General features: G+C 35.2%; 2 protein-coding genes and 1 pseudogene across 2 annotated transcripts; 2 read left to right on the top strand and 1 right to left on the bottom strand.

The window, feature by feature from the left end:
* LOC143542809 (putative mediator of RNA polymerase II transcription subunit 26b) lies at positions 1-2,499 on the bottom strand. The gene is made up of 9 exons (XM_077035302.1): positions 1,905-2,499; positions 1,748-1,816; positions 1,557-1,639; positions 1,426-1,478; positions 1,230-1,354; positions 1,104-1,134; positions 757-1,004; positions 584-674; positions 1-400 (listed from the first exon to the last, which is right to left on the bottom strand). The coding sequence occupies exons 1-9, from the start codon at positions 2,322-2,324 to the stop codon at positions 273-275; spliced, it is 1,248 nt and encodes a 415-aa protein (XP_076891417.1). The 5' UTR covers positions 2,325-2,499; the 3' UTR covers positions 1-272.
* Positions 2,500-10,217: 7,718 nt separating this feature from the next.
* LOC143542793 (serine carboxypeptidase-like 45) lies at positions 10,218-13,436 on the top strand (the record flags this gene model as incomplete). The annotated part of the gene is made up of 10 exons (XM_077035296.1): positions 10,218-10,479; positions 10,737-10,841; positions 10,933-11,028; positions 11,127-11,219; positions 11,388-11,458; positions 11,540-11,821; positions 12,409-12,536; positions 12,627-12,719; positions 12,869-12,986; positions 13,121-13,436. Coding segments are annotated over 10 exons (1,437 nt in total), but the record flags the coding sequence as incomplete, so codon positions are not given.
* Positions 13,437-13,690: 254 nt separating this feature from the next.
* On the top strand, positions 13,691-16,678 carry LOC143542810 (glycosyl hydrolase 5 family protein-like; annotated as a pseudogene).
* Positions 16,679-20,796: the final 4,118 nt, after the last annotated feature.

The following is a 20,796-nucleotide window of genomic DNA, read 5'->3' on the forward strand; positions in this document are numbered from 1 at the left end:
AAGAATATCTCTGTTATGTGTGTTGGGGTAGGGTAGGGTAGGGTAGGGTAGGGTAGGGTAGGGTAGGGTGGGGTACCCCAATCTTCCAATATAAAGGTCAATAAAGGGGTGGTTGTATAGGATATTTTTATTCAACAAAGTCAACTGTGACACCTCCCAATTGAACTAAACTAATAAACAACCCCTCAAATCTTAGTTGGGAATGTTATCAAATCCCCCAAAACTGGCCTTTCAGTCTACATTTAGCCACAGGATTTTAACAGATATGATCTCTAAAACCGCCCATTTGCCCGGTATTTGTGATGGTAGTTCCCGGGTCTCATGTTTTGGTGTTTTTGAGCAGCGTCTTGCTTTGGGAGATCTTGCAACTCCATAACTTGTATTGTTCGTTGCCTCTTCGCTGTTAAACATAAACATCAAAACATTAATTATTGAAAACTTTATCGAACATTTTTAATTTATTAAAACGTTTAGAAAGTAAAAGAATCTAGTCTACATTTTTTGAAAACTAATTACGGCAACAATTAGCTTATAACTCTATGTTTCAACCCGAGCCTGTTTTGACATGTTGCCTAATACGAACCATTTTCTGCTTCCTGATAGCGTTCTTGAAGCTTCCTCTTTGTGACTTCAAGCTTGTCTTGATCGGATTCTCCACCAGAGGATATCGGTTTCTGTTTAAATTTATATAACAAAAATTAGTCTAGCAAAAATATTATCAAAACTCGTTTTATGTTATGTAATACGGTAACTTACACGTTGTTGAGGAGTCACGGGACTCTTAGAAAGTGTCCTTTTTTCAATATTTTGTAATTTCTGGTCCATATTCGGATTCATTCGTCTCCCTGGTGTTGAGCCAACAACTGGTGGTTTACATGGTTTGACCACGGCTGGTTTTGGGACCACTGTTGGCCTGTTTAACGGCTTTTGTGGTTTCCACTTGCTTGCATTTTGCTTCTCAAGTTGTGGCTTTCCGGTATAACGGTTCTCAGTTTTTTTAATATCTAAAAGCAACATCCGAAACAGGAATTTAATTAACAACTGAATAAAGAACGCCTAATTAGCTAACAAGTTATTTAAAATTTAAAAGTAGACAAACTCACTTCCATAATCATCCATGCCATCGAAGAACTTCTGAAAGTCACGGATAGATACATAAAAACAAAATTGACCCGTTAATAAATTATACAAAAAATGTTATAAAACAGAAATGTGCGAGTTTTGCATACCTCGGATAATTCCAATGACATTGAATGAGGGTTCAAAAACGCTAAATCATCTAAAGGCGGTGACGGTAAACCTTCTTCTTCATCAAGAACTGATGGATTCATCGAATCGGGTGTATTTTCAGAAACTGCCATAATCATCATAAAATTACACAAACCGAAAAAATAATAACACATCAAAGTATATTCGTTTAATTACCAGTTATATTTGTAGTAGCCTTCACCCATTCATCTACCATACCTTTCCATACCCTACATCACAAATGTACCAAATAAAAATAACATTTTTGGTCATTATAAGTTATAGCACATCAACGGTTAAGTTCTTACTCAACTAGTGATCTTGCGATCTGACGTACGTCCTTTGATGCATGCTTTCGAAGAACAATAACAGATTTTCCAATCTCGGTTGCCTGAATTATGATTGAACATATTATAAGATAATCATATAGTATTAACAAGTTTCAGATAGATGATTAGTGTGGTTAAAGACTTAAAAGTATTGAAACTTGAATACAAACCTTAAGTGTTTCTACTGATAATGACATTAACTGAAGCTTCCTTAATGAATCGCATAAAACCAATGCAGACTAACAAGAACATAAACTATGATTAAACATTTTACAAATGAAATTAAAACAATAGTTAACAGTTAATAATAATATTAATAATAAAAACCTCATCAGGGCTGTTGTCAACAATATCTTTAATTCTCATAACCTCACCATAAACTTGGGATTCTTGCTCGATTTCATCGGTCAAAGCTTCTGCATCTTCATAACTATAACTGCTAACATGATGGTTAGTTACATTAACCTCTACTACATCATGATCATCATGATGATCATCAACATCAACATGATGATCATCATTATGTTCTTGATCAACTACAGGGAAGGCTAACTCGTGTTTATCGCAACCCGAACACTTGATCAATCTACAAGAAAACAAAATCTGAGCAATACTATCCCTCCTAACTTGAAACTCTTTAGGACAATCAGAAGCAGCTAACATAATTGCCCCTTCAATTATTTCAAAAATATCAGCATTTGCACCACCAAAATACTCCCTCCAATAATCCATCTTGGATCCACCCATATCAAAATCCACCAAGATTTCAAACCCAAATATCAAAATTGCAACTTTAACCAATCTTGATCATACCCTTAAACCCATAACCTCAAATTCATCTCAAATTCACAAAATCTTTCAAACCCAAATATCAAAATTGAAACTTTAACCAATCTTGATCATACCCACCAAGATTTTAAATATAAAAATTGAAACTTTAAGATAAAATATTGAATAATTGAGGATAAAAATGAAAATGGTTAATGGGGTATAGAAGTGGATGGAATAAGAGGCAGGTGTACGCAAGGGGTGTGTGTGAAAAGGAGAATCACTTAAACAGATTTCACTGTCACTTTTCAACTCATAACAGTCGGTAGACTTGATGATAAACTAACAAATTATTAAATCATATGGTTTTATTTTTTATTTAACCGCCCATAATAATAATATGCTCCTTTTGTACAATAAATAAAAACTCATCCCATATTAACATATGATCTTGTCATTTTATGCATTTAATATTTCTATTCAATAGATGCAAACTACTTTATTTTATTATTATTATATACGGATTTTGTTATATATGAAATCAAATAATTATTGGAACGCGACACCTGTGTTATAGACAAGGGACGAATCTGTTCTATAGAAAAACATAAAGTTATAAAATCAATATTCGATTTTGTTATATATGTAATCAAATAGTTATTGGAACGCGACAGGTGTGTTAAAGACAAAGGGCGGATATGTTTTATATAAACAACAATAAAATTTAACATCAAACTCGCATAAGTTAGACGGTAATACGGAATATACGTATTATCTACATGGCAATTTAGGCGGATTTTAGACTTTAAACATCTTGATGCATCTAAAAATCAAAAACAAAACAAAATAGGTAAAAAACTAAAAATCGGTTTAATTTATTTTGTGACTAAGGGTATATTAAAATTAGTATATTAAATGCTCAAATATCTTTTTTCTTGAAAATCAAAAACAAGCATTCAATACTCTCTAAGTATTTATTTTATTCCTTTTTAAAAAATTAAAAGAAAATCAAACTTAAATAATATGAATTAAATACCTTTTTTAGATTGTATTACTTCAATTTTAAAGATAAGATTTAAGATATGTTCACAGTTGGTCTAACAAAGGAAAATTTAAATATCAAGCCTGAAATTCAAATACGATTCGAAACTTTTTTCAAATTTTTCGAGTTCGAGTTGAATATTAAAACCTTATGTCAAGATTGGCAAGTAGAGATAGGGGCGAGATCAGGTTGTTGTGATGGGGCTAACCAAAGAGGGGGGAAAGATCCTAAGGTTAGGTAACTTAGGTTGATACAACGTATGATGTGTTAAATTTTATGAGAAATGATCAAATAAGAAGTTTGGTTTTTCTAAGAAGGCTAGGAAGGATGGTATTTTAGTCTACCACCTTAATATTGAAACCCACTTAATTTAATTTCAAAAACCCACTTAAATTTTCACTCATCTCCTACAACTACCACCGCTCACCGCCACCACCTTGCCGGAAAATAAAACACTATGAAAAACACAATGAAAAAGACACAATGTAAAAAACACAATGGAAAAAACACTATGAAAATAAAAACACAATGACAAAAACACAATGAAAACACAATTAAATAACACAATGTAAAAAACACAATGCAAAAAACACTATGAAAAAATAAAACACAATTGTATAACACAATTTTGTAAAACACAATTACGATAAAACGCACATTGTAAAAACCCACGAATTTTTTTTTATTTTTATAAAGCAATATGGTACTCATACAAAAGATAAAAAAAACACTCGTATTTATGGTGAAATTGTTTTGAAAGAAAAATATCATATAAAAAAGTTATGGACGTTTTAAAATGATTGGGGAATTTGACATGTGTCTTGCATGTGAAGAGAGAAAGTCAATAAATGTGTTATCCCTATTATGCCCTTACCCTTGTTTTACACTTGATGATCTCTCTAATCAATCTCAACCATTCAATTCTCAAATGAATAGACAAGATTATTTCCTATCATTCCTATAAAAACTAATCTTCTTATTATAACGCAACCCTAAATTTCATAATATGGTTCATAGTGATTGAAATTAGTATCTACTGTTATAATATACAAAAATAATAATTGTGCCACATGGCACCTAATTAATCTATTTTTATGCCAAGTGGCACTTCAATTGAACCGTCTTATTTGACCCTCCTTGTAATTAGCTTCCTTAATTTAAGCATGAGTAATTTTTTAATAACAAACTTCCTAAAATTTTAAGATTTTTAATTGTTTCTTGAAATTAATTCTTAGTTAGAAGATTAATTCTTCAATTAAAGCTACAAATTATGTAACATCCCGAAATTTCCAAAATGATATTAATTATATTATTTAATAATAGAGGGAAAGTTGACTCGGGTTCGGGAAATAAATAATAGAGTAGGAGTTGGTATGAGTCGGGCTAGTGTTAGATTATTTGAGATGGGTTAAATAAGAATGGGCCTTAGGTCCATGGGCTTTAAGGGATATAAATATCCCCTAAACCACCATAAAACCCTAAACCTCATCTCTTTCCATTCAAATCTCTACACATTCAAAAACACACACACCATAAACGAGCAGGATCCGAGAGAGAGTAAACGTTAGTTGGTGCTAGATCGTCGTGACGAACCAAAGCAACAAGACCAGCTCGTGTTCATAAGTTCGACTCATTCAAGGTACGTTTATGGTTAGAAATCGTTCGTATAGGTTCGGTTTGATTTGAGAAATGGTAGATCTGAGTTTGTATGGTAAAAACGAATCCAACAAAGCTAAACTTACTGAAAATGGTTATGATTTGATGGGTTAATCGATTGATAAAAAGGACCCGTAACCTATATGCCTAAATCGCACCCTCTAAACATCGATGTTAGGTCGATTTGATAGTTGGGGTTTGTAGGCGCTGGTCAGACGATTCCATGGGTACCTAAATCGAGTTATTTGGTTAAGGAACGAAGGATTTAAGAGCGAACAGAACCTGCAGACGACAACTTCGCCTGCAAGCTAAGTTCGCCTGATGATCGCCTGCAAGCTAAGTTCGCCTGATGAACTTCGCCTAAAGCTAAGTTCGCCTAAGGTTTAACTTCGCCTAAAGCTAAGTTCGCCTATGGTTTAACTTCGCCTAAAGCTAAGTTCGCTTAAGGTTTAACTTCGCCTAAAGTTAAGTTCGCTTAGAAAATAAATTAAAACCTAATGGAAAATGTGTTAAGACAGTTAATGTAAATAAAATTTTTCCAAGCTGACCTGGCAGCTCGACCCCAGCCAGGGGCTCTGCCCCTTGGACCCTGCTAGGGGCCGCCGCCCCTAGACCCCGCTGCCAGGGGCGCTGCCCCCGGACCCCCGTTCGTTGTGGGTAGTAGTTAAGACTGGAAAGATGATATGAGTAGTGATAGTTGTTTGATACGTGTACTTGTTATACAGTCAGCCGTGCACAGCTGAAGAAAGGGATTATGATTAACGGTGAACGTAACCATGTTCAGGTGAGTTTCTAGCCCCATTCCTTGTTATGTTTTCGGGGCTGTGTGCATACTCGATGTGTTGTTAATACATTTATCCTAAGTGATAAGTGTATGTCATATGTGATATGTGTGATAGATATGAATGATTGTTTGTCGGTACGCGAATGATCTTCGGATATTGCGCGTACTGTCAGGTTAAAAATAAAGGTACGAATATTATATATCGTAGATGTATGAATATTTCAAATGAATACTTGTCGGGGCGTGAACGATCTTCGGATATTGCACGTAACGACAAGGGGTATGGTTGTTAAATGAATGGGGTAAAGAATGCCTAGAGTGTTCTTAGGTTATAATGTAAGTATGTGTATTTAGGTACACGAATGGCATGTGAGTTCTACGTTCGACATAGTAAGTTAGGATGGCAAATCCCTCTAGCTTCCGTCGGACATAGACTCGGCTGGTGATGGCGTAGTTAAGGACTGCGAGCCTTATACGTGAAGTAGATGATATATGTAAACGTAGATAAGGACTGCGAACCTTATACGTAATGTAGCTAGGTGTCAGCATAGGAAAGGACTGTGAACCTTATACGTGCTGATTTTGTAGCATAGGGGAGGACTGCGAACCTCGTACGTGCTATGAATTAGGTTGCAACATAGGGAAGGACTGCGAACCTTGTACGTGTTGTGGATGTATTTCAGCATAGGAAAGGACTGTGAACCTTATACGTGCTGATTTTGTAGCATATGGGAGGACTGCGAACCTCGTACGTGCTATGAATTAGGTTGCAACATAGGGAAGGACTGCGAACCTTGTACGTGTTGTGGATGTACTATGGTATAGGGAAGGACCGCGATCCTTGTACGTACCATAAATGGTGAACATAGGTAAGGACTGCAAACCTTGTACGTGTTCACGACCTTGAGTATAGGTATAGACGGTGAACTATGAACGTACTCTCGGTAGACTGAGGTTAGTGATTGTAGATATGTATGTATGTATGGTAGCAAGTATGTATGTAGAACAGAAGGGTAACTAGTGAAGTATGGATATGTATCTACGGATATGTATGTATGTGTATGTATTGTATGGCGTTCGATTAACTAGAACTCACTCAGCGTAGCTGACTTTTAGTATGCACGTAGGTGAGCTGATTATAGAGTTAGCATGAGGATGACACACGGCATGGATTGAACGGCTGGCATCTGAAGAAAGAAGTAAAGATGTTTTAAATATAAAGTTTTGTATTATGGTATCAAAGAAAAGATTTAATGTTTTGTAACAAATGATTGATGTTTTATATTCCGCGAAAAGTTTTAATAAACTCTGATTTGAAGAACTGTGTTTATGAGTAAATCCGACGCTAAATTAGGGCCACCGGGTTCGGGGCCTTACAAATTACCTTATTTATTCATTATCATCTAGGTAAATCATATTTTCCCTTGGTCGATTACGATTCTTAGTTCTTGATGATTGTTTTCACAATATACATGGTCACAATTAATTGATTAATTTGTATGCAAGCAGGGACCTTGTAAACCTTTCATCTTCATCAATGTGTATCTTCGTATTGACTATTGTATTTAGGGTTCTTACACCTAAATTTGTGTTTGTTTTAGTATTATTTTGTATTGTAGTTAGGGTTTTATACCTAAATCATGTTTGATAGATTTGTGTGTTTGAATAGTTTTAATGCTCACCTGTAAGGCTTTAATTCAATGTATATTATTTGCATACTTTTAATGTGTAGACGATGATGGTCAGCAAAATATAAATGAATATTCTTTTAGAAAGTAATTATCAATAAACAACCGCCCCACTTCTTTTAGAAAGTAATTATCAATAAACAACCGCCCCACCCAAGTGCTTACGACGGTACCAGCCTTATTTGATACATTTTTAAAACAACCCGTTTTAACCCAAACGTATTCTGATCATAACTGGTTTTGACCCGAACCCAGCCTTGTTATAAGAATTAAATTATAAGGTTTCAATTTATTTTTGTTGAGGCGTAAATAATGGATCTTTTGTCCAAATTATGAATCCATAGGTTTTGTATTACTGACTGCATCACGAGAGCACCACAAGTTTATATGTGAAAACTTTCTTGATAAAGCAATGTTTTTTATCCTAATTCTACTAAGTCGGACAAAGTGTGCGAGATCAAGTGATTTTTAAAAGTTTTGTTCATTTGGCTAGGGGCAAAATGGGCCAGTTTAAATTAGTTGGGATCATTTTCAAAATAGTTTATATTGGTCTTTAAGCTATTATATAGAATCACAACTAAAATGAATTTAAAGACTTTGAAAGTAAGATTTTATATTGTGCATTTATATTTGGAAAATGCAACAAACGGGCATGCAAAGTGCAAAATATAATTCCAACAGCATAAATTCAAAAGGGTAAAAAAGGATAATCAAGTAAAGGCGCAAATAATAACTACATTAAAAGGGCAAATAACAACTTAAAAAGAATAAGCAGCTAATATGAGGTTGGTATTAATGAGATATAGTATCATCGCAAGAGAAAAAAGGAATACTATCCTTCCAAAATGTTAAGAGAAATTTCTTAGTTTTACATTATAATTGTTATGATGGTTTTCATATAAATTGGCTCCACTCCATAGTAATGGAGCAAATCCCTAATCTTTAAGTAGTACATGTGGAGTTTGTGATGAATGAATATATGTTAGGTCTTGAAGTATTTGTATTCAATGGAAATTAGTGTGTTGTTGAGATGTGACTTGAACTCTTTTGGTTTATTAATGATAGTAGGTTTTTTTGGTTGGTAAAGAATAAGTTTTTTAGAGATTTTTAAATAATAAACGTAAATTTCCACTTTTTCTTTATTACATGTAATATATGTTATTACAATCATAACAAACATATACGTTTTTCTTATTATATCATTTTAATTTTTCAACCCGTGTAATGCACGGGTTTTTAACCTAGTTTATAATAAATCATGAGATAAAAATATACATCAGCTAAGTAACTAAGGGGGGTGTTTGAGATTCCTTATTTCATCTTCCTTATAACTTATTGTTGTAAGTCATATGTTACAAAAGTGTAACTTATGACTTTTTCCCCTCACAACTTTTAACTTATTCAAACAAAATAAAATTTATCCTTATATCTTTATTTTGAGAAACAAAATACTAGCTTGAAAGCTGTGAAAACTCGAAAGAACTTCACTTAGTTGGTAAGCAATAAGAAAAGTTGATTATAAGAGCATTCCCATCCCATCCCATCCCCCATAATTATGTGAGAAGAATTGGTAAATTATAGAGTGGAGAAGAATTGGTAAATAAGGATAAATTTTGTAACTCTGGTTGCTCATTACTCCTTTCAAGCTACCAGATTGTTTGTTTTGCGATTTGAGGTTTTTCATGCTTTCGACCTGAATTCACGGGTATGGGTTTCACCAAACCAGATAGTCTTTAAATGTGTTTATAAACATCTCATTATGAAATCATTTCATAATCAAACAATAATTTTCACGGGTTTCACCAAACCCGAATAGTCCTTAAACGGGTTAGAACATCTCATTTATTTGCAATATAACCCCCTTAATCATCAAACAATAATTTTCGCGGGTCATGGGTCTCACCAAACCCAAATAGCCCTTAAACGAGTTATAACATATCATTTATTTGTGAAATCATTTCATCATGAAACCTTAATTTAATTCCTCTACACATTCTTCGTCGCCGGTCAATCATCTCCATCACTGGTTAATTAACGTTCGATTACCACCCACCATCGTCAACATCCGCTCTCATATATCAATCATCGTTGTCACCTACATCAACTACCCTTTTTTCATAAGCCAAATACATGTGTTCATGTATGTTTTGTTTGTTAAAAATAAAACAAATCATTACAAAATATAAAATAACAAAATGATTGAAAACAAAAACCTAATTAACCTTTGTAACATTGGGACTCAAACTAGTATTAATATATATAAAAACCGGTGATGGTAATGGCATGGCATGAATTCTAAATTGCAATATTAATTGTTTTTTACAAAGCATTTGATCACTAACGGCTCATTGACCCACCCGATCATCTTCATTTCATTTTCAGAAGAAAACCCACAGTAATAAGTGAGAAATACCCTATAACCCAACCTGAAACCCATTTTTTTTCACAAATTATACTTGTTTACAACATTGTCAAAGATGTCTTACACTAAAAATTTTAGACTAATGTATGCATTAACATCTTTACATTTTTGGGCTTCGATGTATTTTAGGCTCGGATGTTTCCTATTATAAAACTTCATCATGCATGCATGCTTTGAGCTAATAATTTATAACACCGAAAAGAAATTATTTTTATTTTTATTTTTATTTTTGATCTATGCGCCAATTACATTTGTGATTCGTCATTCTTAAACACCTTTCTGTATCTTGAACATGTCATGGATTCTGTTTGCGTACGGAATACTAATAATAATATTAACGCACACGTGCTGTTTCATGGTCGTGATCAATTGCACAGTTACCGATGAGGTAGTGAATCTACCCGGCCAACCGCCCGTCACTTTCAAACAATTCGCCGGTTACATCCCCGTTGATGAACCCCAACAAAGATTCCTGTTTTATTATTTTGTCGAAGCTGAATCCGCCCCGTGTTCCAAACCCCTCGTTCTTTGGTTAAACGGAGGTATTATTATTATTATTTTTAGAACGACTTTCTTATGTTGTAAGTCACCGCACTCTCCAATTATTATTATTATTATTATTATTCACTCAAATCACCTTTTAATTTATGCTTAAAATTGCATCTTTTAATTTCAATGCTTGCACCATAACTATTTCATATAAATCATACAATACGGAGTAGTGTTACAGGCAATAAGCTGCACCGTTAACCCGCTAGTCCTTTTTGAATAGCAAAACTAAGTCGTTTGAAAATTACAGGTCCTGGTTGTTCATCTGTTGGAGAAGGGGCTTTTGTCGAGCATGGTCCTTTCAAACCAAATGCTGATGGGTTGTTGTTGAAAAATGATTATAGTTGGAATAAAGGTATGCATGCATGCATGCATAATCTATTTATTTATTAATTATATTTATGTTATTAAAATTAAAAAGATCACATTCTTGCCTTAAATCACAGAGGCAAATATGTTGTATTTGGAAACACCAGTAGGAGTGGGATTCTCATATTCTCTTGATAAATCATTTTATACATCCGCAAATGACGCCCTTACAGGTTCATTTTTCGTATCATTCATTTGTTATGGTTGAAAATATTAAATATGTATAGGATGATTCTGTTACTTCTGTATATGTTATTGTTTCTCGTTTCAGCTGGTGACAATCTTGTGTTTCTCGAAAAATGGTTTGAGAAGTATCCCGAATACAAGAATAGAGATTTTTATATCACAGGTGAAAGTTATGCAGGTATGGATTATTTGTTATTACATTTGTCAAAATCCGTCCGGTTAAACAGAAGTACAAGTTAGGCTGACCCTGCACTCTGCGAGTTTTCCAGCCCGTTTGACTCAGTTGACCTGTTTGTAAGAATATAGCGCTGTTACAACATGCTAATGATGTAAATTTATACTACAGGACATTATGTTCCTCAACTAGCAACTCTCATACTTAACTCAAAAGCCAAAATCAATCTAAAGGGAATTGCAGTGAGTAACTTGGCTGACTTTTTATTTCTCCCTTTTGACCAAATTTATATCCTCTTATTGAACTAATCATTTGTTGTGTAGTTAGGCAATCCGCTATTAGAGTTTGATAATGATTTTAATTCAAGGGGGGAGTATTTATGGTCTCATGGTTTAATATCGGATGATACGTATGACATGTTTAATAATGTATGCAACTACTCGACTATAAGAAGAGAAGACAATTTCAATGCTGTTACCCCTGACTGTGATTGTGTTGCAAGGCAAGCCTTTAAAGAGATTAGTCTTTATGTTAACGTGTATGACGTCACTCTCGACATATGCTTGTCGAATGTTCTCTCACAATCACTAGCTCTTGGTCAAAATGTGAGTAAACACCACAACTTCCTAATTGTTGTTTATGATTATGAATGTTTCCATATATGTTTATGTTTTGTTTAACAAGAGAGGGATAATAATACTATTAGAATGTGGTTTGGTGTATACCTAAAGGTCAAAACGAGCTAAGCCGTTCGTCAGCTACTCAAGATTGGCTCACTAAAAGCTCAATTTGAACCGAGCTTAAATGAGCTTGTGCCTAAAATTAAGCTCATTTAATAAGCAAGCCCAAGCTTCGGCTATCGAGCTGGAGTAGGCTCGCCGGGCCCAAACAAACATATTATTATATACGAATTTATAATGAAAATAACTATATAATTTATATCATGTATAGTAAAGTTTTAAAAACTATAAATTCTTATAAAATATTTATAAATAATACGCCGATTTAATAAATAAATAATAAACAGGCCAGACTCAAGCTTTAGAATTAGAGCTTGAAACGAAATATACGTTAATTTCAGCCAACCCAACCATGGCAAAACTATCGTTATGCCCCAACCTGCTCGTTTTGCTACATCTAACAATACGAGTCGCAATTATTTTGTCTCTAACAATTGTTTTCTCTCTGACAGTTAAATAAAGAGACAAAAGTAGATGTTTGTGTTGAGGATGAAACAATTAAATACTTGAACTGGAAAGATGTTCAAACCGCTCTCCATGCTCAACTTATGGACGTCAATGAATGGGCTCCGTGTAGCAGGTGTTACACGAACCAAAGACCCGATTCACGTCTACTAAACTAACTTCATATATTGATAACTTAAGATTTTATTTATTTATTTCATAACAGTATTGTAATGTATGATATGGCTGACATGGAGACACCAATGACTCCTGTGTTAGCCTCCCTTCTCAAGTCTGGTATTCGGGTTTTTGTTTTCAGGTAATCGGTTGTAATAATACTTGTTATAACACCTTTTATATAACATTTATGTAACAAAACATGTAAAAACATCAAAAGATGTCATTTTGTGACATTTAGAAACAATTGTGCTAAAGAAAAAACTAATCTTTTAATTTATTTTTTTTCAGTGGCGATCAAGATTCGGTCATTCCTTTAACCGGCACCCGAGTGGTGGTCAACGCCTTGGCTAAGCAATTAGGGTTGACCACGACTCTGCCATACAGGGCTTGGTTCAGTGACAACCAGGTTAGTTCAGTTATATTGTTGAAATTTATTTTTTAACATATGTAACGCGTTAGACCGATTTAATCTTTTTTATTTTTAGCTAGTTTTTATATTTGACGTGTTTGACCCGTTTGACTAAGTTTAGTTTTGGACAGGTTGGTGGATGGACACAAGTGTATGGTGATAATTTACATTATGCAACCATTAGAGGGGCAGCACACGAAGCTCCATATACGCAACCCGAACGATCACTTACTCTTTTCAGAACTTTTTTGGCAGGAAAACCGTTACCACGTGTCGACGATAATGCTCAAATCAACGAAACCATGAAACCTATCTTTTAGATTATTAAAAGAAAACAAATTTCACACATGAACTGCCCCCCTTCTTTTAGTGAATAAATCCCATTTTAACGGATTTGGTGACATGTTTCTTCAATGAGTCTCAACAAGAATGTAATATTTTAAAACTAGAATTTAGTTCCCAATAAAAATAATTATTTTTAAATAAAAGACCTTTTAGAACCCACAATATCATGTTAACCAATATGACCATGTAAACTATAGATTATTCTAAGCGGTAAGACACGAAACAAGTGAAATCAAATGGTTATAAAAATACTCAAACAAGTTTATAAAAGTGTTATCTTTTTGTTATGAATTTACTGTTACATGGTTTTTGTATACCAAAATATTAATCACAATGTGGGGGTTACAATGTTAACTTCATAAACATTTTGTTATTCTTTATATACATATACATATATATAATTTGCCTTTAATCTCTTCTTGCTAGTTGCATCCTTGGTTGTACACCATGCAAACATGAGTGTACAATGTTAGTTATAGTGCATACACCTTAATCTTATATATAACCTCAAGCTTTTAGTGTAATTAGTTCACATCTCAAAAATGGAAAGAAGCATGAAAGTTGTTATTATCTCAACTTTATTTCTTTTTGTCCTTGCAAAATATTCTCATTCCCTCCCATTGATAACAAATTCAAGATGGGTGGTGGACAACTTGACCGGTGAGCGGGTCAAGTTTAAGTGTGTAAACTGGCCCGCTCATCTGCAACCCATGTTAGCCGAGGGGCTAGACAAGAAGCCAATAAGTCATATTGCAAGACGCATTGCTTCATTAGGGTTCAATTGTGTTCGCCTCACTTGGGCCACTCGTATGTTCACTCGTTATAGCAACAAAACTGTTGTGCAAACTTTTTGTGAACTAAATCTTATGAATGCAATTTCGGATATAAAAAGAAATAATCCTCGACTTTTGGATCTAACGGTGGTTGATGCATTTTCGGCAGTGATCAACGTGATCACGTCGCTTGGGATGATGGTGGTGCTTGATAATCACGTGAGCGAACCAATGTGGTGTTGCTCCAATGACGATGGAAACGGGTTTTTCGGGGACAAATATTTTGACCCGAGGGAATGGTTAAACGGGTTGTCTATCGTGGGACAACGTTATAGGAACACTCACATGGTAAATTCTGAATATTTGTTGCCCATAACTTTTATTTCATTAGTGTGGTACAAGAATTAAGTTTTCAAATATTATAAAGTTTTCTTTTAAAAATTTGTTTATTTGGGGCATAAAATCATTTATGTATCTTGCAACAAACTAATCATCTTGTCTTCTTACTATCATTGTTTTCATAATCGTGCCAGACCTGTCGACCGTCGACTAGACTCTACATAACTAATACGGATGAGTACTAATCGGTGCTCAATGAGTTTCAAAAATCTTTAATATTATTTTAATTTACTATTCATCTATTACTTGTAGTTCTATATGACGCCATCCTTTTTTTTAAACGACCAACTGGTGGACTGGTAAGATGACCGGTTTAATAGCCAGTCCAGTTACATATACATTGACCATAAGTCACAACTGTCTACATGTACTAATGATTTTGACTTGTAAGCTCTTATAGACTCTATATGCAATCCCATGAATAAAATTACCAATAAGAGGAAATCTACATTTGTAGGTGGTGGCTATGAGTTTACGAAACGAGTTACGTGGCCCCCGCCAAAACGCGAATGAATGGTACCGTTGGGTTCATGAAGGCACAACATTAATCCACAGAGTTAACCCTCATGTGTTAGTCCTCGTCTCGGGTTTAAACTATGCTCTAGACTTTGCCACAGTAAAAACCAAGCTTTTGGGACTTGAACACGAGTTACCAACCAAACTAGTCTTTGAAGCACATAGATACTCGTGGTCGGGTGGGAGAGACAAATGGCTACGCCAACCACTCAACAAAATTTGTAATGACCTAAGTAATGATATAGATAAAAACGTCGGGTTTTTAACAGACGGGCCACATCAAGCCCCGTTGTTTATAACCGAGTTCGGTGTGAATCTAATGGGCACGAACCGCGCCGACAACAATTTTCTTCCCTGTTATATGGCTTACTTGGCTGAAATGACTTGGATTGGGCTTTATGGGGATTGCAAGGAAGCTATTATCTTAGACAAGGAGCCCAAAACATGGATGAACAATTTGGACTACTTGATACCAACTGGACCGGGCTCAGAAACCCGGGTTTTAACAGGAAAATGTATCTTCTTCACCAAACACTGCAAGGTGCATTTTATATTAGTGTCGCTTAACTAGCCGAGCCGAAATTTCTTCGGCTTAATATCAGTCTCGAAGTTGAATGGCTCGAAAACTGTAAAAAAAAAACCAAATTTTAAGCTTGAACTTTGTTTTGATGAGCCCCTATAAGAGTTGGCTTCTTAAATGGACTACTTAACATGAGCGAGCCAAACGAGTGAGCTCACCTTGGCTCAAAATTCAAGCGAGTGAGTTCAGCTCAGCTCGTTTATTTACAACCTGATTTTGAGAAATCTTTTAAACTTTTTTCGAACAAGTATTTGAAACCCGTAGTTTTCATTATTGTATATCTACTTCACTTTTATCATATAAAAGTTCAAATTTTAATGATTTTATATCTAATACAACTTATTATGAGTTATTAAACTTGTTAATAATCAGATCAACTTTACTCTATATTAAACATTTTTTTGTCATATAGTCCCAGAAGTGACAACAAGCAACTACACGTTCATATACCACCCGTTGACCGGACTCTGCATACGACCTGACCATAATAGCCAAATCCTCGCCGATGAATGCCACAGGTTGACTGGATGGAGTCACGACGGTAGTCGGGCTCCAATCCAGCTATCAAGCAGCCCGTTGTGTATCGAGGTGGTAGGGGATGGGCTTCCCGTGAGGCTAACAATGCACTGCTCCACGAAACAAAGCACTTGGAATTCGGTACCAAATTCTATGTTTCAAATCGCGAGCAAAGATAATAATGGTGTGGATCTTTGTCTAGATTATGATCCTAATAGTTCCTCCACTGTCTTGAGTAAACGATGCATTTGTAGTGGAGGTAACTGGTCTAAATGCCTACAAAATCCCCAGAGTCAATGGTTTCAATTTGTTTCCACCAATAGTAAAAGGTTTTAGAATTAGTTTTATATGTATCCCTCCAGGATATTATACTTTTACTATATTTCATTGTATTTATAGAGTAAAGTTTTTAATCCATAATATACAAATAATTGTAAGTTATCGACGCGTTTATGACTAGTGTCATTGATATTTCATTACTAAAGATAGACAGAAAGCTAACATAACTACATAAGAACAACAACTAATACTAACTATAAGATCAAAATTGTCCTCTGTTTTCAGTCTGCTTAAACGGCGCATGTTTGGGTTGACATGCTTTAACCCGTCTAGCTAAACAGGCTAACCCACTAACCCATTTAACCCTTTTTACAACCCGATTAACATGTTTACAACTTGATTGTTATCCACCGACCCATTTGACACGTTTCTATAAATGGCTTAAACGTGTAATGTTCGGGTCACACGATTTTAAGTATATGCAGGTTAGGATTGATGTTTTTGGCATATGGGTCCTGTTTGGGCTGAACAATTCTACCATTGAACCCGTTAACCCGACACAAATTAAAATTTACACCCATACAGGATACAGGTTGATCGTAAAAAAAGTAGCAAAAAACAGAAATGGGTTGAACGGGTCAAAACTGACCCAACCCAACTCCCAAAGTGTATTCTAAATGCACTGAACTTGCTACAACATTTTATGTCAAACAAAAGATAATCATAGTAATAATAAAGTTTCTTTAGTTATATACAAGTATTTATCATACATTCATACCAGTTATTTATATAACTTAAAGAAAGTAAGAAAATAAGTGTTGCTAGCTTGATCCGACCCGTTCTGAACCATACTATTAAATTACCCATTTGACATGCTTCCCGCCCAGCCCAGCCCGTTTCACCTCTGCATCATAACAACTAAAGGACACACAGTTATATAACAACAGAACAAGACTAAACCAGGTTATTTCATATAACCATATTTCATTCATTATTTACATAAACCCAAATACGAATCGCATACATCATAAAGCCCTAGAGTATTAGGCAAACTCGATCTTAGTTGCATCAACTAGCTGTTTATTGTTTATAAGATCATTAACGAACATGCATACATACCTTCTTGATCACAAACATCTAAACATTTTGCTCTTCTGAAACCTTGAATTCTTCCAATTGCTTGAAGTTCATCCAAGGTTTCACCCAAACTTTGGCGTCGTATAGTTTAGTCTTTCCTGCATCATTTGCCTCCAAAGTAAAATAGTATATTGTACCCGCAACCACCTGGTTTCTCGTCTTCACCAATCTACCAAATTTCAGAAGCGAGTTCTGCATACGACATACAATAATTAAATTGTGTAACCTAATTGTACAAATCAAGAATAGGGGTGTAAATGAGCCGATACAAGCCCAGGCTTTACTAGACTCAAGCTTGGCTTGTTTTGACTTATTTCAATCTTGGGCTCGGCTCATTTAATATTTAATAATAACTAATATACATACACACACACATCTACGTTTTTAAGTAGTTTTATATATTTTTAGAAAACCGTAAACAAGACTAAGCTCGGATTGAGCTCGTGTAATACTTAAAACGAGTCAAAGCTCAGCCCGAGTTCATGTAATACCTTAAACAAGCCAAAGTTCGGCTCGAGCTTGGTTGTGCAATGTGAAGTTAATACATATAAGTCCATAAAGGTAAGGCTATACGAGCTTAAACGATCTCCTCATACAAAGGCTTGAGCTTGGTCTCGATAAGTAAACGAGCTCGTTAATTTGAGGCTCGGGCTCAGCTCGTTTCAAGCTCTTTTCTTTACAATCTCGAGCTTGGCTCACGAAATGGTTTTTTTTTTTGGAAGCTTGGCTCGTTTATTATTTATGAGCTAATTTATATTTATATACGCATGTGAAATTAATACATAGAAATCCAAGATGTAAAACCTAAACTACTCAAGTCTCACAATGAGCTTCCCATAGAAGACTTGAGGTCGGGCTGTATAACAAAACGAGCTTTATCGATCCTATCTCAAGCTCATTTGCGATCTGCCTGGCCTAATCTAAACCTGGGGAGATTACCTCCTTTTTATTATGTTCATCGACAGCGAATCGTGCAAGGCTTTCCAATTCGGGATTGTTGTTTTGGGGTGTTTCACGGATTCCGCCCATAAACATGAGATTCTTTTCAACTCTACAAAACCGTAACTCGCAAAATGCAAACAGCAACAGGGCGGTGATGATCAGAGACTATGCAACAAACGTAGAAGAAGACGTTATTCTTTGATTCATCGGAAGGAATTTGGTTGGATGGATACTCTCAGATACATCTTTCAATTGATTTGAATAATAATAATATTTGATTTGTTGTTGCTTTTCTTATAAGAAACGGCAAGATGGCCTGCCGTACCAACCGAATCAGTTATGTGTCACGCTCTATCTAACAAATACTAGAATTGCTATTTAAGTAGATATACTTTTTCTTTTATCACGTTTGTGTGAATGTTTTTTTTTTATTTTTTTTAAGGTAGTTGTTGATTTTTACACTTTCATATCAAATCATTTCCACACACTTTTATATAAAATTAAGTATTTCCACACACTTTTACATTTTCAAGTTTTTGTTTTGCATTCTTGGAAAGATGAACGTTTATAATTTTATTCAAAATAACTATAGAATAAACTGGAAAATCCATTGTAATTTCAAATGATAATATAATTTTTGTATATACCTTCTAACTTGGGTAAACTATATGCTCTTATTTCATTTAATTTGATTTAACCAATAACTTACATTTGGATTTTTGCTTTTTATTTTAATAATCTCTATTCATGTAACATAGTGTTGAACTAATTCTACCCATCTTCTGATGCATTACTAAAGGGCTTAAAATGGCATCAAAGTGAGTTGGAAATGTACCCTTCCCATGTGCTTACTGATTCTAATCTTTCCTCATGAGGTTGAGCCATCTAGTTTCGTATAAACCGTGTGGTAGATATAAAAGTAAAATTTGAGAATGTATATTAGCCATTTAATATGTAACTTCTTTTACACGTACTCGACTATCATGTTTAATATATAGTTTTTTCTGTCAATGAGTTAAAAATTTAAATTGAACAACCGGCAAATAAAGCCTAGCTACGCGGGGTAACACATTGTCAAAAGTTGACCCGTACGCTAGTGATCGCATGCATCGCTGCCATTTCCTATTCTAGGGAAAACTCATCGCTCGAAGGCCAACTATGGTAAAACCTAGTTGAGATCGGATTTTAACTTGAGACATTGTAGTACCAGCCCAATGCTTCATTTCGCCTCTAATACTGAAAGAGGTAGGTCCCAGCAGAGCCCAGTTGGACCCGCAAGACTCACCTTGAAGAGGGACGTCTGCGCAGAAACCAACTGGATCCGCAGGACCCACCATGCTCAGAGACGTGACGTCCTTACGCGCAGTACGCAAGCTGTTCCCGCAGGAAATGCCTCCCAATGGTGAAGGACTCCGCCTGTTCCCGCAGCTTCGGATACAAGCCATCAGGGAAGGCCACCCGCGCAGCAAGGCTACACGCACAAGGCACTTAGCTCTCAATCACTCAGTGTCACCTGAAGGAATGAGCAAAGCCGGGAACAATCCCGCACAAGGGCGGGAGGGGGAATACTCCCGCCCAAATAAGCCAGTCCGTACGATACGGGAAGATCTTCTGTACTGTACCTGACGAGGTATGGGCAAAAGATCTGACTAAAGATACGACAGCTTATTGACAACAGTATTGTAACACCCCGACCAAAGGCGGATTATACATCGGGGCGCCACATATTGTTTCATTACTCGTGACACTATTGGGTGTCAATATTTAATAAATACATTCATTCGCGCACGCGCAGGGTAAACATAAGATAACATAAATCATCATAAATCAATATATTATAAATCATAATATTCGAACAGCAAAAACTTGTCTTGATACATTTTAATCTAGGTCCAAAATAAAGAAAACTTCCTACGTGTCCACAAGCTCCAAAACAGCTACTGCAAACCTGAACATGTGTTAAAATAAACGTCAAGCACTTGCGTGTTGGTTAGAAATCAAGTTTAATACAATACATAGATAACAATAAATCTGCGCGCAACACGTGTATGTCTGGTGTTTAACAAGGGTGCAATCAGATTGTGATCAAGCCTAGATAGATCATAGCTCATAGTTCATAGTTCAATCCGTGCTCCCAATTGAGCACAAAAACGAGAAAACATCTGTGCAAGTGTAAACAAAGAAAACCGTAAACGATAGGTCTCCCGTGTTCATCTAATGGATCCATGAAAACTTCGGAATAGGCCGAACAAAGCGGTTAATGATACACACATACAAATAAACAGCCAAGTAAACGTCCTCAACACATGGGATACTGCGC

This window comes from Bidens hawaiensis, unplaced genomic scaffold, assembly GCF_021521415.1.
Source record: "Bidens hawaiensis isolate Kalapana, Puna unplaced genomic scaffold, B.hawaiensis_p1.1 tig00012997_1, whole genome shotgun sequence".
Taxonomy (NCBI): domain Eukaryota; kingdom Viridiplantae; phylum Streptophyta; class Magnoliopsida; order Asterales; family Asteraceae; genus Bidens; species Bidens hawaiensis.

Excerpts from the sequence above, each read along its gene's own strand:
- LOC143542809 (XM_077035302.1), bottom strand. The coding sequence starts at position 2,324 with ATGGGTGGATCCAAGATGGATTATTGGAGGGAGTATTTTGGTGGTGCA. Across the intron at positions 1,817-1,904 it reads TTGACAACAGCCCTGATGAG|TCTGCATTGGTTTTATGCGA; the intron begins GTTTTTATTATT and ends TGTTCTTGTTAG. Across the intron at positions 675-756 it reads CCGTGACTCCTCAACAACGT|AAACCGATATCCTCTGGTGG; the intron begins GTAAGTTACCGT and ends AAATTTAAACAG.